This window comes from Zeus faber, assembly GCF_960531495.2.
Source record: "Zeus faber genome assembly, chromosome: 11".
Taxonomy (NCBI): domain Eukaryota; kingdom Metazoa; phylum Chordata; class Actinopteri; order Zeiformes; family Zeidae; genus Zeus; species Zeus faber.
Window position 1 is genome coordinate 8,203,564 of NC_137205.1, and position 26,751 is coordinate 8,230,314.

Below are 26,751 nucleotides of genomic sequence, written 5' to 3' on the forward strand. Positions count from 1 at the left end.
GGAGCAACCTCCACGCCCAGCCCCGAGGAGCATGACCTAGTCCCAGGACGCACGAGGCACGGACACGGACCGAGGCACGGACCGTGGGCCCGGATCCCGGCCCCACGGTGACAGACCGACATCCCGTCCGAGCCACCCGCCCCACAGGCGAGCTGGCAGGACCCCCATGCCCACCCATGGCCCGCACAAGGGGGAGGCCCGCCCCACCGCAGCCGACCAGACGCCCCGACCGGCATTAGTGCCAAGTGCCCATACACATAGCAGTGTGTGCCCAGCGTGGGGCACCTCGATGTTACACCCCCCCCCCCACCCCCGGCGATGCCGTCAGGCCGTCAGGTATACAGGCCCTCCGCCACCCCCAGCACCCAGGCGCCCGCCGCAGAGAAGTCACGCTGTAGAAGCAAAAGGCCAACAGCCGCCCCCCACACCCACAACGGCAAGCAGTTGGCCCCGTAAGGCACCCGGCGGCGCTCTCGGCAGCCCCGCCAGGTCGCAGCACATCCCAAGCCACCAGGCGCAAGCCGTCAGGACTCCAGCCAGGCCGGGAGGGGGGGCCCCACCCGATTGCCCCGCGGCCAACCACACCCCCACACAGACCCGCCAGCAACTGGCCACCCCGGAAAAACCCAGTGCTCAATGTGTGCTGTTGGTAATTGCAGTTAAAATTTTGGGGTTGGGGGTGCGAGTCCTTCAGGCAATTCAAACCCGAATCACTCACACCCCTCCTGTCCCGCAGACCCTGGTCCGATGGAGTGTTGTTCGGAGTAGGATTGGTGTGCGGGTGTATGTGTTCTAAGCTAATGTGAGTGGGATTAAAATTTTGGGACAGACAAGAAGCACGCTTGGGCAGGAGCGTGACAGGCAAGATGGCAGCTTGGCAAATATCATATGCAAAGCACCAATGGTGACCCTCAAAATATCGTCTCATTATCGATATCAAGGTATTTGATACTTACTCGGCCAAAAGTGAATTGAGTTGCAGAGGTTTTCGATTCCTGCTTTCTGGGGACATTTATCATACAAGAATTACAAAATGATAAGCCAGCAACAAATTTCATGTTAAGCAGGTATTCATTCCAAAATAGATAATAAAATAATAAATAAAAATCTAACATAAATAGCCCCTGTGTCCAGTCAATCAAGAGAATTTTACAAACCATCCATCATTACAATCTATACAGTTTTCAAATGGATGATTAGAGAAACGGCCTTCACCCCTCAATTTTAGGTACAAGTACATGTAGCGCTAGTGAAATCGATAAACTAGCAACTAGTGTATTGATTTTGACAGTGAACATAAGTGTTTTTTCTTCCACTGCTCAAATCTACTGCTGCTGTTGGCATAGTTGATGATAAAATGTCGATGACAAAAAAGCTAAAATGTTTCAATTGGTTTGAAAACTGAAAATTGATCTTAAAGGGTGTTTCTTAAGAGCTTTGTGATCAGATCATAATCATACAAGGCACTCAAACGCACAACACAGGGACTGCTGGCAGACGGGGTTTAACAACGGAGCTTTATTGAGAGACACGAAAGAGCTATGAAAGAGGGTGAGACCCGGTCAGGCTGGATCGGGCGGACGGGTCCTGGAAGACGGGACTGCCGGGCGGGACAAGGCCAGACACGACAGGGACAGCGTGGACGAGGAAGGAGGGATCCAGGTTCCGGACGAGTGCACAGGAAGCCAGACTCGACGTGTACAGGTACGGCTTGGACGTGGAAGGGCGAAAGGTGGGTTAGAGCGATGACTTGCATACACAAATTCTCAGAACTACAGTGGCGCCACAAGCAGCATTAACTGAGTTCGAGGCACTGACGATCGGGCGATGAGTGGATGGAAGGCTGGGGAATAAATACTGCCGGCCTGGTGAATTATGAACATCAGGTGTGTGGGATGGTGCAGGAGGATGGAGTGGCAGAGGGGACCAGGAAGGGGTTACTGCCTCGGGACCTGTCCATGATAAATGGACAAAGAGACAAACGCCTCCAAGTGGGGCTAGGAGGCTGTGGGCATAACAGGAAAAGAGTATATATTACATGTATGAATTATAATTGGTTGTTTGAACAGGTTAAAGTAAAATTTGTTGAAATATTAAAATTGCCAGTGTGCCTGAGGACCTTGAGAGGCAGACTACATCAATCTGAAGCATTTAAACAACATCAATGTACTGCAAAGCTCCCATATTAGTGGGACTGATCTCCATTGGAAACATCTTTTTACACACATATGTGTAGACCGTGCTAAGCACTTTCCTTCTGATAGAGAAAAGGAATACAAAATCAGGGGTTTAAAACTGTAAATTGGCATACTATTGGTATACGACTCACTTGTCAGAGAAAGCAATTTTAAATGAATGGAACATGAACATGCAGTATATTTACGCATTTCTTTATTCGGCAATCGATTGCCAGGCTGCTTGTGTGGCTTAATTTATAGCTGCAGCGTAGCCTTTTTCATAATTATATGTTTACATCTCTCATATTGTTCCATTAGTAATTCTCGCTGTGAAATAAATATCATGCTCTTTATTGATCCCTGCAGCACTCTGCATTTCACTACTTGGCATCCATTGACTATCAAGAGCGTGCCTCTAAATTCATGCAATGAGGTGACTTCAATTATATGTAATTAATTAGCTCCAAGCGAAGTTACTGGAGCCGTTTGAGCTCAGACAGCAACTCAGCGCTCTTTTGGCTTGCTTTCTGGAACACCCCTGGAGGATAGGAAGGGTTCGCCACCTTCAAATCAGTTAACCATTTAATATTTTCATCAGCCTTTTATTCAGATTCTTTTTTCCACTTTCCAGTCCAGACACAAAATTTATTTCAAACAGTCGTGCTTCTGTTGGTTGCTAATACTGTAGAGACCGTAAACAGGAATAAGCATGTACAGTAAATATAAAAAAGGAAGGGAGGATGGATGGATGGTACTTAACATTGGCTAGCAACGTCAGATTAGGGATGGTGTGGAAATGCCTCAAACTAATGTTACGGAAATAATCTTGTTATTACATGCCTTAGCATGTACGGCAGGAACTGTGTGTGAATAAATATGTGGTGTGTACGTACATACGTATGTATGCCTGTACGCACATTGATAAATGTTTGGTGTCAGTGAGTACATATGCAGTGTGTATGTGTAAGTCGCTGAGCTCATGCGGTGATGTGGGTTCATCCTGTCTTCCTTTAGCCAGGCTAATGCATGGTTAGTATGATACTAATGGCTCTCTCATTTACTGTATTTAAAGAGCACTCAAGGCTTGTGGCTTCCAAGTGACGTAACCCTAACGCTTTGTGCAATGCTTTCTCTCTTTTTGATCACTTGAAAAGGTTATTATGGAAAAATAGACACATGTTTCAAGTCTATCCCGCAATTTTAACACCACTCATATTAGCTTAGAACACACACACACACCCACACAAATCTTACTCCAAACAACACTCCACCAGACCAGGGTCTGCGGGGCAGGAAGGGTGCGAGTGAATCTGGTTCAACATGCTTGGAGGACTTGCGCCGCAATTTTAACTGCATTTACCAGGGGGTGGTGGAGGGCCCGCATATCTGACTGGCTGCAGGGGGGTTGGCGCTGACTTTGAGGTGTCCTGCTCCAAGCGCACCCAGCTATGTGGATGGCGGTATGGCTGGCGTCGCCTTGCGCGGGCGTTGGTGGGCATGGGGGCCCGGCGGGCGGTTCAGACGGGGTGTCGGCCTATCAGCACGGGACCTGGCTCCGGGCCTGTGGTCCGTGCCTGGCACCATCGGCTCGGGTTCTGCAGGGTTCTGTTCTGTCTTATGCCAGCACGTGGGGGTGGGTTGTATTGGTGTGCCTCATGCACATTGCAACTGGTTTATGCTCCTCCGGATCCATCGTGGTTGTTGCTCCGTGGGCTCCTGGCTTCCCTGGGGGCTGGGGGGGCTTTCTGTAGCAGCAGGGCATGGTGCTCGGCACACACACACACCAATAGCACCTGCTTTGAACCACCCCCAAACAACCTCCTGATAACATCCCTCTTCTTTTCTCCCTCATTTACTGCCATAACTATCACAGGAAGAGGCCATGTGCCAAATTGCTGTTCCAGTTTTCCTGTAATTCGGTTTGTCAATACATGTTCGTCTGATGTTTCTATGTTTTTGTTTTTCCATGTACATGCTGTTGTTTCTTTCTATGTTTATTTTTCCTCACCTGTGGTGACTCTCCCCCTCTTGGAGTAGTGAGGATGATTTGTTGTTTATAGACGAAATCATGGTAAGATAGTTCTCCAAAGACGGATTAATGGTGGTCTTGTTTAACATAAAATCTGTGTCCTCCCAAAGATCATCACAGGTATTGCAAGCAAGTTCTTGATGATTAAAGAATGAATAAAGAGTGGCGTATGCCGCTCTGTATTTATTCTAGGACTAACTCTGTCCTAGATGCAATGACATACAAATCCCCTGTGTTGTATGCCAGCAAGCTGACAGCACGGGTAAAAAATAAAAAATAAAATGGATACAAAATATCGACAGTTTGGAAACTAAAAAAAAAAAAATTCCTTTCACTGCCTTTCCAGATTAACATTTTAAAACCAATCATCCATTTATAGGGTCAATTGAGCATCTGTTTGCAAAATGGTGGTCTAATCAATTTAATATTGTGTTACACGTCTTCACCCCCCCCACCCCTCCCCCCTTTTTCCCCTACAGTCATCCATCAAAGCTACACAAGCTGCTGTCCTGCAAGTAAAATCACACTAATCATATGTGAGCTTTCGCTTTGAGTGGACAATCTTGTTTGTGTGTGTCCATTTGTACAATTAACTTGCATCATAATTGGAATAATCTACATAGACTCAACACAGTTACTAAAATTTGTGGCGTCATTAATTACAGAATCAAACAGTAAAGTTAACTGACAGGTTTATTTTAAGCATCCCAGCCGTCCCTTGTGTTCAAGTCAAGTGCCCCGAGGACCAGACTGATAGATGTGGGGCGTAAGTATTTATAATTCAATATCTAAATTGCATATAAAACAGGAACTTTTATCTGTGTTGCAAAATTGCTTCCTTCAATATTTCCCCAACTTCTTGGTTAAACATTGTATCTTTGCAATTTATAGCACCAATAAGCCCAATTTGACCCAGATCAAGAAAGTTTCATCAGGCCTATTTTTCTTCACCATGAAATAGGCTTGGGCGATCGAGCAAAATTTCAATCATCCAATCGCGCTCTCCAGTGATCACCGATAGACGATTCTACCGGGAAGGGGGGGGGGGGGGGGGGGGGGGGGTTGGGGGTGCGTGTGCATGGAACGTAATGGAATGTGGCAGAGTCGTTGTCACATTCCATTTTTGTGGTTGTAGTTGATTCAGACAATACACTTCGCAATGAGGGGTGGAAGAGCACATAAAGTCTCATACTGTGTATACTACAGCTGATGTGTCCTGATTTTTAAATAAATATAATAAACAAAAACACATTGATTTTTTTATCATGTACTTGTCTGTTGGAAGGCTGTAATTGCTGTTTACAATGGGGGAAAAAAACGGATTATTTTTGCCGAATGCTGGTAGTAAAAGGCAAATTCAGGTGTATTGGGGTTACCTGTGTAGTAAAACGCTCGGCCTTCAACTCTCACCTTATGTTGTCGCGACATAGTAGCAGACAACATTTGTAATAATCCATGATCCATCCAATGAGTAATTTTAATTTACAGAAGCGCCACATTCCTGCATCCATGTTTGTTTACAATTGCTCCCATACTCCTACATGCAGATACAGTAAAGCACCGTGACGTAAATTTTGCCAAAAAGCAGTCCTGCCGCTGATTTGCAACATGAGGGACCATATGTGCAGCTGTCCTATCACATGAGCATGATCAGATCAGTTGTTAAACATAGACTATGATCGAACAGCGTAAACTGCACTTAGAGATTAACCATTTTAATGCTCAACAGGATTTTTCCTGGCGGATTAAAAAAAAACCATCTGTCATTAATGTCCTTTGCCATGGAGTCGATCACCGATCCGCCCAAGTCTACTATGAAACATTATCTGCTGCTTCACACTGTGTGGGCAGTAGTTCACAGTAACTCATTCTAATCAATTATTGGAATGAAGGAAGAAAGGGAGCAAGGAAGGAGGGAACAAACAAAAGAAAGAAAAGCACACAAATTAAAATGAAACAACGAAGGAAGGACAGAAAGCGAGGAAGGAAGGAAGGAAAGAAAAAATAAAGAAATAAAAAATAAGGAAGGGAAGGGAAGAAAGAGTGAACCAAAAAGGAAAGAATGTCTGCTGTCTTCAGCAGGGCTGGCGTCATCGCGTGCTGCCCAAAAGTCAGAGTTAAACAGAACTGTTTATCATGTTTGATTAGCACCAGCAGCGTTTATGAACTGCAGCGCAGGACTACAAAGTCAATGTGTGCACAGGAAGAAAGATAGACGGAAAGGAAGACCAGAAGGAAGAAAATAGAGAAAGAAAGAGACTTTGGCGGGGGCTAATGCAGCATGTACGCCTGATAAGGGGCTCGGAACGGCTCCCAGCCGCATCAGGGCGCTGATAATGAAATCACCTCTGAGGATAAATCACCTTTACAGACAACACGAAAGGTTAATGTGAGCGTTCTCGGGCTTTGCGCCCCAGACGACCGTGGAGCGTGCATTCCCCTCGCTGCGCATTCATTTTGAAAATTGCATACAAAACTCCTCTTTCCAAAAGTAACCAATCTACTTAATGGCTTTGTTTGTTTTGTTTTGTGGAATGATGGTGCCAACGGAGGGGTGGGGTGGGAGGTGTCACTCCAAATTTATTTGACTTCACACACCCACACACTGACGTGCGAACCTACCTGAAGTGGCGACACGGTGTTAATAATTTTTAAATCCTACCGTACACACCACGCTGCACTCTGACCTCCACCGAGGCTCATTGTTAAGTCCTCCACTCGCCTTTGTGACTTTGTCATCGCCCCGCTTGGCCGGCTCCCATCTCTCCTCCCGCCCAATAAGCCCAGAAATTCAACTCCTCTACACGTCTGCCGCTTCTTTCCTGAATCACATCTCCATCTCTCTCTCTCTCTCTCTCTCTCTCTCTCTCTCTCTCTCTCTCTCTCTCTCCTCTCATCGTCCTTTGACTTTAAAACTTTAAAATATGTGTCCCCGGTACTTCTCGTTGTTCCTCCGTCTTAAATCGTCATGTCGTCTCAGCATCCCTGTAGTCGTCCTGGAAGTATGCACATGACTCGGCTGTTGCTTAATAACAAAAGCTGAATTCCAAAGGGAACAATAACAAAAAGTAATACAAACAAATTCGGTCTCTACTAGGGATGGGATGATACCACTTCTTAATATCAGTTAAATTGATCAATTTTTTTTTGTCACAAACAACTGAGGCTGTTAATTTACTTATGATAGCCATCTAAAATCATCACTCTAAAACTGTTCTCCATTTCCCCAAATAAAGAAATGCAAAGGCCACAACATTCGTTTTATTTAGGTATTAAGCGCGTTTCACTGTAGAGTTTCAGGGGGATATTCATCAGACAATGGTATTGGATTACAACATACACTCACTGAGAACTTTATTAGGAACCCCTGTACACCTACTAATTCATGCAATTATCTCATCAGCCAATTGTGTGGCAGTAGTGCAATGTATAAAATCATGCAGATACGGGTCAGCAGCTACAGTTAATGTTCACAACTTCAGATTAGCCATCAGAATGGAGAAAAATGTGATCTCAGTGTTTTTCGACTATGGCATGATTGTTGGTGCCAGAAGGGCTGGTTTGAGTATTTCTGGAACCGCTGATCTCTTGGGATTTTCATGCGCAACAGTTTCTAGAGTTTACTCAGAATGGTGAGAAAACCAATGAGTGGCAGTTCTGCAGATGGAAACAGCTTGTTGATAAGAGAGGTCAATGGAGAATGGCCAGACTGGTTCTAGCTGACAGAAAGGCTCCGGTAACTCAGATAACCACTCAGTACAATCGTGCTGAGCAGAAGAAACATCTCAGAATGCACAACACGTGGAACCTGGAGGCTGATGGGCTACAACAGCAGAAGACCACGTCGGGTTCCACTTCTGTCAGCCAAGAACGGAAAGCTGAGGCCTCAGTGGGCACAGGCTCACCAAAACTGGAGGAGCATAGACTGGAGAATCGTAGCCTGGTCTGATGAATCTCCATTTCTGCTGAGGCACACAGATGGTAGGGTCACAATTTGGCGCCAACAGCATGAATCCATGGACCCAACCTGCCTTGTGTCAACAGACCAGGCTGGTGGCGGTGATGTAACAGTGTAGTGATTTTTTTCTCTGCGCAATTTGGGCCCATTAATAGCAATCAATCATCGCTCGAATGCCACAGCCTATTTGAGTATTGTTGCTAACCATGTGCATCCCTTCATGGCCACAATTGACCCATCTTCTAATGGATACTTCCAGCATGATAATGCACCATGTCACAAAGAAAAAGTCCTCTCAAACTGGTTTTCATGAGTTCAATGTTCTTCAGTGCCTTCCCAGTCACAAGATCTGAATCCAATAGAAAACCTTTGGGTTGTGATTGAAGGAGAGACTCGCTACATGAATGTGCAGCTGACAAATCTGCAGGAATTGCATGATGCAATCATGGCAACCTGGACCACCATCTAAAAGGTTTCCAACATCTTGTGGAATCCATGCCGGGAAGAATTAAGGCTGTTTTGTGAGCAAAGGGAATCCCTACCCCATATTAGTATAGTGTTCCTAATAAAGTGTTGTGTACATTATGTCCGGTATCTGATCCAGTCCCTTTGGCCAATATTGGACGGATCGGTACATCCCTAGTGTTTGCATAAATAAACAAATTGTTGAGTGGAGACCATTACGGGGAGAATTGGCATGCGTGATGGGTGGAAATAGAAAAAAAAAAATGTAACTCGGATTTTTATCTTAATTAGGTAAACTTAAGACAATGTTTATTCCCTGCGTAAAAAAAGATTCTATTCGACATTGCCGAGACCCATGCTATGTGACGGAGTGTGACGGAGTTCTGTCTCACCGCCCTGACCGCCTGGCATGTTCAGATTGCACCATGACATACGTGATGAGGGCATTTACACCAGGATTGTTATCTGGTTTCCCATTGCTCGCTCACGATGCTCTCTCTCTCTCTCTCTCTCTCTCTCTCTGTCTTTCTCACACACACACTCTGCCCTGCCACTCAGCCAGTAGGGTTTCTTAGCTGTGTGTGGGTCCCTGGAGTCCTTCCACCTCTATCTCTGCTTCGTATGGACCTTTTCATCATCACCTATTTATCTTCCCCTCTCTCTTGCCATGTTGTGACTGTCACAACATGGCAAGAGAGAGGGGAAGATTATTTTTTATTTTTTATTTTTTTGGTCTTCTTAGCATTCCTCTCTCTCTCTCTCTCTCTGACGCAAACGGACACATTGTGCGTTCACATTTTCCTTCTGTTTGGTCGTTTGTTGTGTTCTGTTGTGTTGTGTACGTACAAGTCGGCCCAATATCTTCACACACATTAACTTACACACAGACGCACATAAAACACACACAAAGATGAGATACTGCTGGGGGATGTCGTGGTGTGTTGACGTCAGGCCGTGCCCACTTAGCAGGGGCAGGAATGCTCTTTGGAGGTCAGGCCCGCCACATCTGTCACTGCTGGGGCGGGAGGGGGTAACGACAGAGAAGTGAGAGTGTGATGGATGGATGGAGGAGTAAAGAGATGGACAACAATGGAGGAGATGGGAAAAAGATGTTGTTGATGACGATGATGATGATGACGCAGGGATAAAAGAAGGAGAGAAGGGAATGGATAGGTGAAGCAAGACAGATGAGATTGCAAGAGACAGGCAGGAAAGGGTAAGAGTTAAAATGAGTTTCGAAAAATGCAGATGTCGTGAGGTAAATGGAAAGAAGTAGCAGAATTTGTCGTGATGCTGTGTCAAAACCTGTGTGTGTGTGTGTGTGTGTGTGTGTGTGTGTGTGTGTGTGTGTGTGTGTGTGTGTGTGTGGCGGTGTGTGTGCGTGTGCGTGCGTGTGTACGTGCGTGCGTGAACCCAGAGTGAATATTCTACCAATACAAAGTTCCTTCTGTGAGGAGAGTTCACACACCTCCGCAGGGAACAAAAGGAAGGCACCGTAGCGAAGCGTTTTGCAGATTCGGGTGGGTTTAGTCGGCATGCTTGATGACTTTTTGGGCTGTTATACACTCCCAGCTGTTTCTAAGCCTGCTCCTAACAGCCATCATGACAACTCAGCCTCTGATGTACCCAAAACCTTTTGTTGCGACTAGTGGTGTGCGACTAGTGGTGTGCGACTAGTGGCGCGGATTAATTGCAAAATTTAACCATCATAGTGAAATACAGTTTTACGACCACTGTTAATTTTAAAGTAATAAATCCCTAAATCTTGATGCATAGTTGCAGTGATATAAAGAGACAAGACAGATGCGTGCTGTATTTTAACTGAAGCACAATCATTGCGTTAATCTTTACGGTACATCGAGTTGTTAGATCTGCTAACTCGATGTAGATCCGCTAGTACGCAAATACAATCTGTATTGAGAGATGCAGACTTCTCTACATAATCAGCTGTAACCTGCTTGATTCTGAACCAATTTTCATGAAATTGTGTTTGTTATAAACGTGACAAATTGAACACGATACTGGTTAAATGGAATTCAATTCAGTTACTGGGGGCGGATCTAATCATATTTTTGCTGATCCAAAAAATGATCTGATCCATGACTCAAAACCGTGATACGATCCGAACGGTGTGTGTGTGTGTGTGTGTGTGTGTGTGTGTGTGTGTGTGTGTGTGTGTGTGTGTGTGTGTGTGTGTGTGTGTGTGTGTGTGAGTGTGAGTCTGTGTCTGTGTCTGTGTCTGTGTGTGTGTGTGTGTGTGTGTGTGTGTGTGTGTGTGTGTGTGTGTCTGAGCGAGATAGAGAGTAAGAGAGAAAAAGTGAATGTGTTCAAATAACACCCGGTTATCTAAACCTGTATGTGTGTATACGAGCATTGTGTGTGTGTGTTTGGTCTACGTTTCTGTCCATAAATCTTTGGGTTGTAAGCACATCAGTGTGGCGATAATTCAAAATTATATTGTGTCACAGTTGTATCATATAGTCGAAAAGTGAACGTATTTTATATTGTGATACAGTTTTGTATTCTTAATTAAAGATAATGGAATTTTAAATATATAATAAAATGATATATGTTTATTATATGATAAATAATATATATAAATTAATTATATGTTATGTATTTATGTGTAAATATATAATAGATTTATTTAAATGTGTATAATGATAAATTAATGAATACAAAATATTGTCAAAAAAATTCACTATGATAACATTGTGATAAATTATTTTCTATCTCTCAGCCCTGTGTGTGTGTGTGTGTGTGTGTGTGTGTGTGTGTGTGTGTGTGTGTGTGTGTGTGTGTGTGTGTGTGTGTGTGTGTGTGTGTGTGTGTGTGTGTGTGTGTGTCTGTGTGTGTCTGTTTGTCCTTTCCCCTTCCTAATTAGGCTCCAGATCTGCTTTAGCTGGCTTCGGAATCAGTCGTCGGCTCGGCTGCCATTTCTATCCAGTGGCTCTCTCAGCTCATTAGAATAATGGACTACTCCATTTAAGCTGTCAAACTTCTTACCTCCCCATTCTTACCTGCTCACTTTGCTTTCGCTCATCGTTACTGTCACTCTGGTGCCGTCGCTGCACTCCCACCACCTCCCCTGCATCCACCCTGGGGCCCTGCCTCGTTTATCCAAAGGGGGAATTCCAGTTCATCACTCCCATATTCCATTGGCTGCCAATCTATTCCAGTTCTTGCGCTAACCTTGCACAGGGATGTTGAGAACATGTGCCAAACCTAAGTGCTACATGTATACTAGCAGTTCAAGTCTGACAGACCTATAATTCAAATAATGGCATTTCATTTGACTTCCACTGGTTCTGGTGTTGGTTGTTAAGGCCTCTTAATCCGCCTTTACATGGAATCTGACAACGGATCCAACTATGAACCCACCCCCTGGCGGACGTCATAGAGCAGCATGTCTCAGTTTTTTGTTGTGGTCAAGAGTCGGACCACAACATTGTCTTCACTCAACCTTCAGCACAATTGGTTGTGAGTTGGACTCAATTTGGACTTTATCTTGATTGAATTCGACTAGCTTCAAACTCAGACTTGACTCGGACTTTAACTTTGATCTCTGCCCAGTTTCGGTCTAACTCCCCCGAAGACTCGGCCTTAGTCTTGACTAAGTCTCTGCTACAACACTGGCTGAGTCCCATTCCAAGTGTTTCACCACTATCAACGCAGCCACACCGAAGATCCGCCCAGTCATGTTGTGTCTTGGACCTAGATGGTGATAGGGTGAGAACTCACACCCTTTCACCCTAAACACGAGGGATGCGAGACAAAAAACTGGTTCTCTCAATATTAAGAGCGTTTCTCGGCTACAGTTTCTATGACATGTGTGGCCTGAAATACATTTTGGAAAGACTGACTTGTGAATTTATTTGAATTATTTATAGAAGGACGACTCATGATGTGTGCATTCTCTTTGGACGGATGATTCACTTGCCTTCCGTAGATGTCATTAACATATTGAATCACAGTAACTGCAGAATTACATTGATCCTGAAATTGACACCCATGAATCGGGACATGGAATGAAGAGCTAATTCATATCTCCATGTGTGTGGTAGTATGTATATGTAATAAGTATGGTACACATGGTTCACGGTGTCATCTGAACAAGCTCATCACACGTGACCGCAGTGTTGGCCCACTGGGAGATATTGTTAGAAGATTTTGCGTGTTTTCACCAGGAATTAGACAGATTATCTCGGAAAATGAAATGATCCTCATTGGGATTCACTGCGGCGACTGTAAAGAATGTGGTTATCGTATACAGAAATATGACCAACAGAAAGGATTTAGTGTAATACAATAAACACAACATAATGCTTCATATTCTAATCCATTAATACAGGACAGCACGATTGAAATTCTATAGGGCTGTGGGGGCTGTTGACAGATTAAATGGAAAAAATATAAAAAATAATCATCAATCCATTGGCTCCCAGTGTACGCGCAGCGTGAACATTTGCATAGTTGGTGCTCTTTTCCCAAATATAATACACTTACCCTTAAAAGCACTATGTAATGGTCAGCCAAAGGGCACTGCTACCCTGCCAAAGCATGTGCTCAGTTTGCCACTGGCTTTCATTTCTAGGGGAACTATTTTGTTTTCCCCTGATTCTTATGTTGTTTTTTTTTGATGATCCAACTTGATGTAATAATTAGATGTGCTTATAGATCTTAGAACTAGAAACTGGGTCACGGAAACTGCCAAAACCACCTGAGAAAATGCCAGCTTTGAATCACATTATAAGACGACAGCATCCAGGCGGCATGTTTTGTTGTTATTTTTCTCACTACGGGTGGTCCCTTTGAGATGAGAATGAAATTTTTTTAAAGAAAGGGTATTAAGATCAGAGCCCTACAACGAAGCACAGTACTCACACCCAGTCTGTGCGACCTTTCATTATCTGCTCAGCTGTCACCTCACCGTTAGGGAGCACCCATTTAGTGTTTCACCGACTTTGCACAAGGCTTTATCAACTAAGCTATATTTACATTGGAGCTGGCACTTTTTATCCAGTGCAATTTGTCACGAGTGGGCAGCCTGCAATTTAACACAAGCACACATACACACGCACGCACACACCCATCATCTCACTGTTGGACAAACTTTTTTGTTGGGAACAAACCACCATCCTCTTGGATCTCCTGAACCACTACCTCATCCTGCCATCCCACAAGGTCTTCAGCAGGGCGGGTGTCAGACTGGCCGAGGCTGCTGCAGCGCTTTACGACATGTTGGCTTGATTGTAACCACGTACAGTTCTGAAGGGTTTATCTGTTTAAGAAGATTTGATGCTCGAAGGAAGCATGAAGCCATCTGCACATCCCATGGCATCTCATTGGCACATGGATCCCTCTCTCTCTCTCTCTCTCTCTCTCTCTCTCGCTCTCTCTCTCTATCTCTCTCTATTGCTCTGTCTGTGATGTGTGAGTCTGGTTATTCTCTGTTGCACTATAATTACGCTCTGCCCAACTAGCTCTCTCTCTCTCTGTCTCTCTTTCTCTCTCTCTGTAGCTCTGTCTTGCTTTTTAATGAAGCCATATTCAAATTTCAACCTACCCTCAACTCCCCTGTTCCCTCCCTTCTCGTTATCATAGCTCTCTATTCTATCTTGTCTTGTTTTCCATTTACTTAACAGTGTCTATCGCTTTCTCAGTCTAAGTAACACAAACACACACTGACACCTCGTCCTCTCCTGTTATTCTCTGTCTTCGCCCGTAGTGCCATCCTTCTGGGGTCTGGTGAACTCAGCCTGGAACCTGTGCTCCATGGGGAAGAGACAGTCGCCCATAGACGTAGAAACGAGTCACATGATCTTTGACCCATACCTGACTCCGCTCAAGCTCAACACGGGGGGCCGCCGGGTAAGCAGCATGCTATATTTCAATACATGGAATGACCATGCTGATATCTAAAGCGGCCATCTATTTTTGCCTTAATTTCCTTTTTTCTTGTAGTTAAATTATGGACAAATGGTAGAAGCTGGATTTGTCTTGAGTCAGCAGGTCTCACTGTGGGAATGACTGAGGGAACAAAAGCTGAACATGGCAATTGAATCCAAAGGGTCAGATTTGTTGTGATTAATGGTACATTATTGACATGGCTAGATACCAGGACCATACCCTTAATGACACATAGTTCTTAATTGCCGATCATCAAATGACTATTGAAGTTCTTCAGGCAATGTACAAAATACTTCACTCCGTTTGCTAATTTGCTCACAGCACTCAAATCATTTCTCATTGCTTTCACCCAAACAGCCAATGTTGAATCAAATTGCCGCTATTGTACAAGTACAATCGTCTATAATCGGCCTAATGAGCAAGACTTGCTGATGAGAATGGATTGCATTTCTTTTCACTGACTGATATTAGTCCCAGATGTATTTGTATGTTTATTGGATAGATCCTCACAGCTTTTTTCGCTCAAATTTTAGAACAATCTGAGATCAATGCTACATGCTGTCAATATTATTTTACAGGTGCAACTCATGACCTGTTCGACCAACATATTTACATTGCAAAGCCACGACAGAATTGCAGAATCGCAGACCAGCATTGGCAAATATTGAATATCAGCGTGTGCTCTTACAGTTAATGACGATGGGGGGCAGAGTCATTTTTGCTGTGTATGTTTCTGTTCTATGATAGACAAGCAGGTGTTTTGTAGTCCTGTCCATTTACTGTCAAGGTACTTACATTAATCAGAAACCTCTGATATCCTTAATGAAATGACAGGGTGTCGCAGGATTTTTGATTACTACTGATGGTTACATAGAAAATTACTTTGTACTTTGTTACAGTATATTGACATTAGTGTGTTAATATTTGGACTACCTTGGCTCAACCAATGACAAAGGGAACTTTCATTGGTCTGAGTTAAGATCTTTTGAGTGAGTTGGGGCCTTGTGCAGGTGAATTATAGTGTTGCACAGTTAAAGTATTGTGATCACTATTGTGATAGTGAATATTGCACTTACAGTTTTGAGAATGTTGACAATGCTTCTGAAAATGTGTGAAAAGGGATATTAAAAATATTATAGATGTTAAATATACTGTCTGATTCATCCAAGTAATATTGGAGCCTCAATGCCTGTTAGAATTGAGGGGATGGCACATCTCAAATTTTCCTAGTGAGGTCTTGTGGCAAAGAAGTTACAAACAAGCGGTGTACTGTATTATACTACACTAAACTGAACTATACTATACTATTCTATTCTAACAATACCGTACTATAGTGCAGTGTACTATAGTGTCCTGTACTATACTTTTCTATACTATACTATACTATACTATACTATACTATACTATACTGCAGCATACTACTGTATACTATAGTGTACTTTAGTGTACTATAGTATACTATACCATACTATACTTCCTTATATAACATTACACTGAATAGGTCAATGGATATGGTTTTGTCATGGCAGATATATAGCCTCTTGGCTGTTCTGCTTTCAGTGTGTATAAAGTATCGAATCTGTCCAAGACAGCTGTCATCTTGTGTGTGTGTGTGTGTGTGTGTGTGTGTGTGTGTGTGTGTGTGTGTGTGTGTGTGTGTGTGTGTGTGTGTGTGTGTGTGTGTGTGTGTGTGTGTGTGTGTGTGTGTGTGTGTGTGTGTGTGTGTGTGTGTGTGAGTGAGAGCGAGGGAGTGAGCGAGCATTTCCTTACTAGTTTCTTACTTGAGTAGCCAACTACGAAGTGGTCCAACTTCAGGATGTTCTTATTCAGTGAAGAAGGTGTAACAACCCTCCCAGGTGAACTTTTCAGTCATCCAAAATGTCAGCTTTGTGAGGGATTATAAGACACAGCTTGACACAGTGTGTTTTTGGAATTTATTTAATTTGGCAAGATTTTAGGTTTGATAGACAGTATAAAAAGGGACTCCTTTCTGGTAGTTGAGAAGAGTAACTTTTATGGAAATCATTCCAAAAAAACATAACTTCATCAACCATGATAGTGAACACAATTTCACGCCCAAAGTCATTGTAACCTTGACCTTTTCCATCTGCAAGCATTCAACTTAGACTTTCATCCTTTTTTACTCCAAAAAAGACTGTTACAAGTGTACCACTAAGTGTTTATTCAAAGTAAAATTAGTGAAGACCCTGGACCAGACAAGGTCAAGAACAATTGGGACTGTGTGAAAGATTAAGTAGAAAAGAGGATGTACAGTAACTGCAACTATGCTTAATATGTACCTTAAACTAGAGCCCGACTGATATATCATTGGGCAGATAATATCCACTGATATTTGGGTTCCGAAAAACCATCAGTATCGGTTGAAATGACACCGATAAAGTGCCAATAAAGGTTATATCCAACCAATGGTTGTACCACAGATGAACAGATTTAGAAGCCACGAGTAGAAGTAAGTAAAGTTCTCATGACTTTACAATGCTTAAAGGTCCAGTGTGTCACATTTATGGAACTGACTTGGCAGAAATTATCCCATGAATGATCCCATGAAATAATCCCATAATCCCATGAAAATAAGAAATGTGTTGGCGTTACCTTAGAATGAGTCGTTTTTACCTACATAGGGAGCAGGTAAGCGTCATTGAGGCCGCCATGTTGCATCACCATGTTTCTCCTACAGTACCCCAGAAAGGACAAACTAAACACTGGCTCTAGAGAGGGCCTTTCGCAAGTTTCATGGCCACCGTTTCTTTTACAGAGGCTGTCATGTTGCACCGCCATGGGGAGGTGTGTTCAGTTGGTTGCGATCTGCAACTGCACCACTAGATACCACTTAATTCTATACAGTGCACCTTCAACTAAATCTGGAATTAACAGCGCATTTCAACCTGAACGATGAAGCTAAATATTTTCAAGAGCCACCAGAGGAGACCGACGGTACTGCCGTTATTGTTGCTACAACAGAAGAAGTTGATGTCGTGATGACATCCGTTAAGGGTTGGTGATGCAGATTATGAACAAGTAGCAATGGACAAGATTCTCAAGTTTACCTGCAAATGCAGCCAGGGGCGAAAAGAAAATGAAAAGAGGCAGCCCCAAACAGGCTCTCAGAGTGTAACTGGGGTAGGGTTGGGGTTAGCCCACATAACCCCCAAGAACTTATTTGGCATACGCACATTTATATATTAAATGATACACCGAGATTGATATACAAAGACTAATATTATTGATAGATTGTACATTTTGTTGTGTTGTCCACACTTTTAAACTCCTAAATAATTCCACTTTTATAAAACATGTATATTCTTACTGTTAAATAAAAGCTTTTTTTAAAAACAAAGATGTTTGTCGATGATGCTTTTCAATATTCCCTATAAACACAAGAACAATGAAGAGATTCCCCATTCAGCAGGATGTCAAGTCCCCATTCAGCAGGGTATCAAGTACCCATGTGGCAAGTGGCCATGTGGCTTTGTTGGTCCTCCAAACCATTTGCAGGCGGGGAAACTTTGAGGGCGGGAAGTGTCGGGAAAACTTTGAGGGCGATTATCTCAGAAACACAGTTTGCTGCACCCTCATCATTAACAAGTAATAGCTTAAAAAAAATTGCTTGATTCGCACAAGTGACACCTTGTTTTGAATGTTGTTTTGAAAAAAAAAAGTCAAACTGCACCAAAAGTACCTTAAATCTGTGGTGGGTCACATATTCATCTGTTGACATAAAATTTTAGAGAAGATTACATGTCATCTTAGAGAATATTAAATAACCATTAAGGGATTGTCAGTGACGATTGTAAGTTGACGGAGACTGTGGACAAATGGACATGGGGCATAAGCCTACTGATATCATGAATCCTCCCTGATCTCCCAGTATTTATGTTTTTTTTTTCATATTTTATATTCATCTGGTCATTTCCTCATGCCATGTCACTAACCTCGATGTCATTTAGGATCCATGTCACTCCCTTCCCTTCACCTGGTTTCCCCCGTCTACAGCTCATTCCCATGTTAGTCCTTCAGTATATATACAGTATACCAGTCCGCTTCCTTTTGCTCTCTGCCAGATGGTCTCTTGCATTACGCTGAACTTTCCTGCACTTCTACCTGTTTCCTGGACCTTCCATCGGAACCTGATTCCCTGGACTCTGATTCTCTGCCTGTTCCCTGCCGGATAAGTTTGCCTTCTCTGACTGATCTTCTGGTTTGGACCCATATCTGTTTTTTTGGAATACTTGTGGACTTACCTGATAGTTTTTGTGTCCTGCTTATTGGTTCACGTCCGTTCTGAGTCAGTGAGTGTAACAACTATAACATTAAATTCATCCCTGCTGGGGTTTTAAAATTGACATTCCTTACTCACCCCGAGACAGTCTAAAACATATTCCGTGTTTGTGTCCTCACACATGGAGTTCACTTGCAGGTCCAAAGCAATGGGTCTGAATGGTGTCCGTTTTATTTTAGTCCCAAAAGTTTATAAAGTTCCAGGATCTGTCCTGGAATTGTTTTAAAAACAATAGAAAAAAGCACAACAGTAACAAATTTGATGTGGGATTAAAAAAATGTTTTTTTTATAAAATACTATTTTAATTTTAGATTTGTTAAATAAATGTGTGCGTACTATGCCATAAAGGACACTGACAGAGTGCCAGTGCTTTTTATGATAATAATTATTTGTGTTACTGTTTTTTGAGTTAATTATTTCAACTGTTCAAGCTGATTTATTTGAGTTAAGTTATTATTGAAAGTATGTATTCATTTTTTTTTTTTTTGTATTGTGTATTCATGTTTATTTTGATCAATGTTTTTCTAATATTTTCTAATTTTTTTATTTTCTGCCAAAAGCTGAAAAATAGATATGATAAAATGTCGTAACTATCGTAATTATTTGCCCCTTAAAATCGGTATCAATATCATTGACAAAAAATCCCTTTCGGTCATCCCCTACTTTAAACCCCCTCATGACACATGCTAAGCTGCTCTTTATTGGGTTTATTACTATTTAGCCATGTTTTCTTATGTGGGTAGTCAAGGATTTTCTTTACTGGCAGAAAACATTGCTGGATGAATCTTGAGATTTTTAATTTTGAGAGCCCAGATGGTGTTCAAATAAATTACTCTTGTTTTTCTCGCCATGTTTATTGGTGAACACCGGGGATCAGAAAACAAATTTCAAACTAACTTGTCTCCCATTTGCTAGTCACACACCTGTGTGCAGCACAGCCCCATTTGTCAGCGGCTGCGCCAGATCGGAACACAGACCTAGCCTCCTGACTTGACACTTGAATGTGAGCTCTGTGGCCAGATCTGGGATCTGATCTCATGTTCCCGCCTAATATAGAAAATTACTTTGTGTTGAAATAACACTGGGTGCAATAGAATCTGTTTTGTTATTTCTATATCTTAAAATGATATTTAGTGGTAGGGCCTGTATCAGATGTACAAGAGAGAGCGATGTGTGGATGCGAGAGCGTAGCCAACACTGGTGGGTTCATATTGTCAATGGGACTTTCACTGACACTGACTGGGTGCTGAACCTCCGAATGGGAAAAGATTCCTTGAGCAACTAAGTGCGACATAAGCATCTACATAAGCATCTCCAGTGCCAGCATAACCACCTCCGCATACCTGTGTCTGTGCTCAAAAGGGTGGCGGTGGGATTCGTGACACACGGCTCATGTTATCGAGCAGTGGCCCATATGTTTGGACTCAGCAAAACCGCCTCATACATTGTTTTGTTTCAGTAACTGCTCTCCATTTTCACCTGAACAGTGACATCAGTTTCTCCCCACGCTTTATTTTCATCTGCCTTTTTTTGCCTCTGCCACCGGACTGGTGACTTTCATGTGAGGGATTAGAAGACATGGGGCGTGGTTTGCTTATTTAGCCAGTAATCTATCCACATCATGGCCGGATTGCTGTCCACACTTCTGTGAAATGCGATCACAATGGGAGCAAGGCCACCTTGGGATGTGGTCTGGCTGATCGGATCTCTGATGATGTTGGTTCTGATCTGGTATTGTCCAGACCTGACAGTAAATGCGTCCCAGCGTGTGGGATCACGGAACTTGCATTAAAACAAGAAACGTAACCGATCCCTCAGATTTGGGCAACTCAACAATGCTATCGTAAATGTCACAGGACTTTCCTTTTCTTATATCATTGTTGCCAAGTACTCATACAGTATCTAAGAAGAGGTGCTTTGCAAATTCTCAACAAAGTGTCAAGTGGTTTTACTGAATCTAACAATGATTAGGGAACCCTGGTGATAACCAGTAGAATAAACCTCACTTATCAGAACTTAGTGGCCATTTGAAGCATTTTATTTCCTCCTTGCCCTCCAGTTTGGTTGGTTGGTTACTAGGCGAAGGCAGCTACAAAGCACATGAGAATATGCCTGCTGTAAAATGTATTTGACAACTTTACGGCGCCCCATTAATTCAACTGACAGAACTCCTACACTCGCAGGCTGCAGTTACATTTGCAGATGTATGTTCAGATGTCTGATTCTGACAGGGTAACTTGATCTTTATGGATCATACTGTGTGTATACATAGAATATTCCTGTCTTTCCTGTGGATTTGACATGAATCATTTGCTTGGTTTCAAAACAGTTTTCATATATGTTCATTCATTCATTAGTCAACCAAACATTTAATTCTCCCAGATGTTGTTGGATAAAGGAGGTTCTATTGAGCTCTAAAGGTCCCTTTTTCCATCTTTAGTGCTTCTCTTTGAAATGTTGTATTTGGTTGGAGGTGTCAAATAGGGAGTGGCCAATTGATCAATTAAGTCCAGAATTCCTTTCTCAGTCTCTGGCATTGGGCTCAAGCTATTAAGGATAACAGCAGATACAAACATCCTCATAAGCGAACTTGTGCAATCATCTTCCAGTCTGGTTACTCTCTGCTTAAATTCTGTGCACCTTAAATTGCTGTAGGTCTCAAGCTGATGATATGATGGTCTGTATTGACAGGCAATAATAATAATAATAAATCGTATCTAAAAATGACAAGCAGCTGATGTTTTTCCGTCTTTGTCTAAGTCTGTGACATTTTTGTTGGCTTTTGACTGTTGCCCATTGAAAATTTCTACAATGTGGCACAGTGTATCATCAGTCTAATGGCACGAACTTTCATAAGCCCCACACCCCCAACCCTGCACCTGTCCTCATCTGAACTGAGCTGCTGTCATGCATGGCCAGTCCTGGACAGTGTCACCCAGGGCTGAGTACATGAGTACATGGGTACACTCTTGACATCTTAAGAGGTCGTGGAACCACTAATTCCCTGACGATCTTCATGAATCAAAGAGCGCCTCTGCTCTCCAGGAGTAAAGAGGCCATCCACTTCATATCATTCCCCAAGACAGTGGTGTCAGATGATAACCGTGGCTGCAAGTTGCCGTCCGATGGTAGAGGCTGTGGCCCTGCTAATACTAGCCATGAGGGAATGTAGGTCATTTGGTGGGATATTTGGATTACTGAAATGCCCTGCCAAAGCTCATTAACCGTGCAGGGGGAATTATGTTTTCAATAAGACGAGTACAATATGTATGTCCACTTATGCACAGTGTATTTACATAATATATCAAATGTTGCTACACCTCATTACATACCGCTGAGTGCTCTTCGCTGTGTATGTGAAAGATAAAAGGGACTTTTATCTTTAATGAGAGCCTTGAGCAAGCTTTCATGGTGAATGCTATAGTCTACTGAAAACCCCTATATGGTCTATATGAAACCCAACAATGTTGTTTTCTATGAACTTTTATGATTAAAATGTCATCTCTAGGCTAAGCAGATGAGATTAAGCTTGATTGCTAAGAGGTGCATGGTGGTCAATTTGCGTAATGAGCATAATGAGCTAATTAATCGCCAAAAACTGGAAATGGCTGAAGCTGAAATCATTTTGCTTCTAGTTAACTAAGAAAAGGTGATCTAAAGCTGCTTTCACACAAGCACTGCAACTCTGAAATTATTGCGACATTACCCAGAGGAGCTGTATGTGTGAAACCAAATGTCCGAATCAGTTGGACTGCATACCGGTCTTTACCCAGACAGCACCTTAGTACAAAGTCTGCGTAATGTCCGATTGAGCAGTGTGTGTGAACAGAGCAGGTGATCATCCGGAGCATTCACAGTGGGGGTGTCCTGTGTTAATGACATCTCTATCCTGGCGACTGCCGCATGATGGTGACCTCATCAACATGCGTGCTTGCTGAGAGTGAAGATGGGTTATTTACCGCCATAACATAGGAGGACAAAAATGAGAAGAAGATAATATACATTTATATTGGTGTGTGGGGGTTTCTTCCCACTGTTAAGGGTTCAGTGAGAGAGTCTTTCTGGCCGTGGTGCGGTTTATTGTCCATTTTAGTGTCTGGCACGCAGGCCACAATTTTATATAGTCGTCTCGGGCGCAGGAGGAATAGCGTTCCACTCCTGGGCTGCTCATGAGCCTGTGCGCCCATCTCCTCAGTAAGACAAAACATTAAGAAAACTCCCTGCCTTGATTTGGACCAATTAGCGCCGTTAATTGGGCCAATTTGAGGCAGCTTGGCGGCCGTGGGAAAAGGAAACCTTGCTGTCGTCTGCAGCCGGTGCTTGACCATGCCCCTTTGTCCGCCATATACCCCCACCGCCCGCCTTAGGCTGGGGAGCCAGCCGCCGACAGCTGACTCCCCCCCCCGCGCCCCCCCCAGAGAAGGAGAGAAAGTCAGCCACGACCATCTGCACCGCCGGCCTGTGGACCACCCAGAAGTTAAAGGGCTGGAGAGCCAGGTACCACCAGGTGATCCGGGCCTTTGTGTCCTTCATGCGGTGGAGCCACTGCAGCGGGGCGTGGTCCGAACAGAGGGTGAAAGCTCGTCCCAGGAGGTAGTAGCGGAGGGAACTGACTCCCCACTTGAGGCAGGAAAGGGAACCGTGCTGTCATCCGCAGCAGGTGCTTGACCATGCCCCTTTGTCCGCCGTAGCAGCTTATTAAGTCATCCTCTCCTTGTGAGCACTTTGTTTTAAGTCTTGATTACACTGAGTGAACAAATTTTCTTATGTAAGTATACTGTATTCCAGCAGACAGGTGCAACAGGCAAATCACTTATTGCGCCACGTGACCGAAGCCGACTGCACCAATGTGCCATCCCATGCATCTTTTCTGTTTAGGGCTTTTTCAGTGCGTACGACAGGACCTGAAAACAATTTTAGGGGAAACTCAGAAGTCTATGTTTTTTACGTCAAGAATTCATTTATTGCCATAATTAAGTCATGCTACCTTTCCTCATTAGTATAATCTGGATCCACGTCCATTTAAAAGCGGTATTAGATATTATTTATTTATTTTTCATCATGCTGTTTATCCCGACCCCAATGGTTTCATAACATGTTGTAAAAAAGATTTTATGAGCTAAGATGTGCAGTCACCCCCTCCCCTACCCCTCTCCAACTGGCGTCACCTGCTATTCTCCACTTGACTCTCCCAAGATGCTCCACGAATACCCACGATGAATGATAATACCTCCAAAAAAGACATTTCCACCTGGAGCTGAAGGGCGTGAAAATAAAAAACTACAAGAGGGAAAAAAGCGCAGGATAAAGGTATGTAACTATTATGAATGATCTGTAGCTAATATTAACTTCATACCCACCCAGCTAACGTAAGCTATCTGATACGTTTTTCATTAGAGCAAGCTTGTGTTTCTTACTATTGGGTAGGATTGCAACTGCAAGCATCATTTGACATCCTTGATGCAAGGATAGCTTTTTGCTTGTGCAACCTAAAAGCACAGTAACATGATAGTAACATAATAGTAAAATAACAAATAAGGCCTACTTTGAGCAAAACAATCACTCAAGGATGAAGTGAACTTACCAGTAATAATTCATTTGTGTGTGTGTGTGTGTGTGTGTGTGTCTGTGTGTCTGTGTGTGTGTGCACGCGCATGTACGTACATGTACGTGCGCGTATATGTGTGTATATACATATATACTATATATATACAGCCAGTTGAGATCAGCCACAACATTAAAACCACCACTAACAACCATATATATTGTGTAGCTCTCCCTCGTGCCGCCAAAACAGCTCTGACCCATCGAGGCATGGACTCCACAAGACCTCTGAAGGTGTCCTGTGGTATCTCGCACCAAGACGCAGCAGATTCTTTAAGACCTGTAAGTTCTGAAGTGGGTCCTCCATGGATCGGGCTTGTTGTTCTTGTTGTAACTTTTTAAGCAGTTTGTGCTGCAGTAGCTCTTCCGTGGGATCTGACCAGACAGGCTAGACTTCGCTCCTCACGTGCATCAATGAGCCATGGGCGCCCATGACCCTGTCACCGGTTCACCGGTTTTCCTTCCTTGGACCACTTTTGGTAGGTACTAACCACTGCATACCAGGGACAGCCCACAAGACCTACCATTTTGAAGATGCTCTGACCCGGCCATCTAGCCACCACAATTTGGCCCTTGTCAAAGCCACTCAGATCCTTACACTTGCCCATTTTTCCTGTTTCCAACACATCAACTTCAAGAAATGATTGTTCACTTGCTGCCTCATACATCCCACCCCTTGACAGGTGCCATTAGAACGAGATGAGCAATGTTATTCACTTCACCTGTCAGTGGTTTTAATGTTGTTGCTGATCGGTGTGATAAAGTATAATTAGCATCATTTTAAATGAAGTGGAATATATTTTTTACAACATTCATTTTTTGTTTATTCAGGGTCAGTGTGGCTTGCAGCAAGAAGAACTGCGTTATTGAAGAACTGGCAAAAGTAAACTTCAACTTTCCAAGGTCACAGCCATCAACACTTGATGAAGAATCTTTATTTGTCACATGACACGCCACTACAACACATACTTTGGATGGGGAAATGGGTTCTCTGCATTTCACCCATCCTGGCATCCCTTCCTCTGTGGGGGGCAGCCAGGAGCAGTGGGCAGCATTTGACGACGCACCCGGGGACCTGGTTCCAAATGTCCATCGCTGGTCGGATAATGATGTGCATGTATTTGGTGGGGGTCCTTACTGATGTTAGATGGAGGACACCCTATGTGAGCACAGGGAGAACATGCAAACTCCACACAGAAAGGCTCCTAATTGGGAGATAGCTTGCCAGAGCACGGTGCCAACAGCCTCCCAGGTGGGAATCTAACCCAGGACCTTCTTGCTGTGAGGCAACAGTGTAATGCACTGTGGTACCGTGCCACACAATGCAAAAGATTACGATCTGAGCGATTTCTGCTTTACAATGATCATAGAACAGAGTTTCTGTTGTTTGTTAATCTCCGTTTTTTGACCGGTAAAATCTGTCGAAGTCCCACATATTTAAATCTCTCCGGTCATAATGTCCGGTGAAAATAATTGCCTCGAAGCACAATTTTAATTTGTGCTGGGGGATAAAACGGTAACAATGATTATCACAATATTTTTTTCCTCTATGTCGAAATAAAATAGAGCGATCGGTGACATTTGAAAAGATCTGTTCATTTCCGCGTTCGTCAAGTTGCAACGGAAAGCCAATCATTTTGGACGTTCCAAAGCTCACCTGTGACCTCTAACCAATCACGTTAGTCGACATAGAAATAAGCCCCACCTCCTCCCTCGTGGACAGGTTGCACTTGTAAACACACGCACACGGAGCAGTGACAACCCGCAGTATCCAGAACTCCGAGGGGAAGCAGAAAGTTGATGTGATGTGACAACAAGGACACATACATCCATAGTTTTTTTGGATATTTAAGTTCCGACCCAAAGCAGACAGTAAATATCCATTGTGTAAAATATGTAGACAAAACGTGAAACGCCACAAACTTAATTATTTATTTACAGTAGACCTACCTGCCATATTTATTCTGTTTTTTATTTTATCAAAATTGTTTTAAGTGAAATGTTCATTAAAGCAGCTGCACTTGTTACTTGTTACTTAATTGTTCACGAAACGGAAATTATTTGATTTCAAATCATAATATGTGTAATATTCATTTTTTTATTTTTAAAACGGCATTAACTGACGAGACTTGTTTTATTTTGAATATTCAATAAAAAGAACTATAACTCGACATGCATCCATGATTTCATTCGTTATATAGCCTGCGTATCAATTGTTTTTAAGCTCAATAGATACAGATAATATTCAACAGAATCTTTCCCATCTATCCAGGACATTGAAATCTTCCAGGACAAGTTGACCATCAGC

The 26,751-nt window shown here is 43.1% G+C and overlaps 1 protein-coding gene across 1 annotated transcript in view; it reads left to right on the plus strand.

Annotated features, from left to right (window-relative positions):
- Positions 1–26,751, plus strand: part of LOC307236953 (carbonic anhydrase-related protein 10-like) — a gene marked incomplete at both ends in the record, with an annotated part of 104,551 nt that overhangs the window by 31,323 nt on the left and 46,477 nt on the right. The window contains one exon of the mRNA XM_080009547.1: positions 14,358–14,500. Coding sequence (XP_079865673.1) covers positions 14,358–14,500 — 143 coding nt within the window. The remainder of the gene's footprint in view (positions 1–14,357; positions 14,501–26,751) is intronic.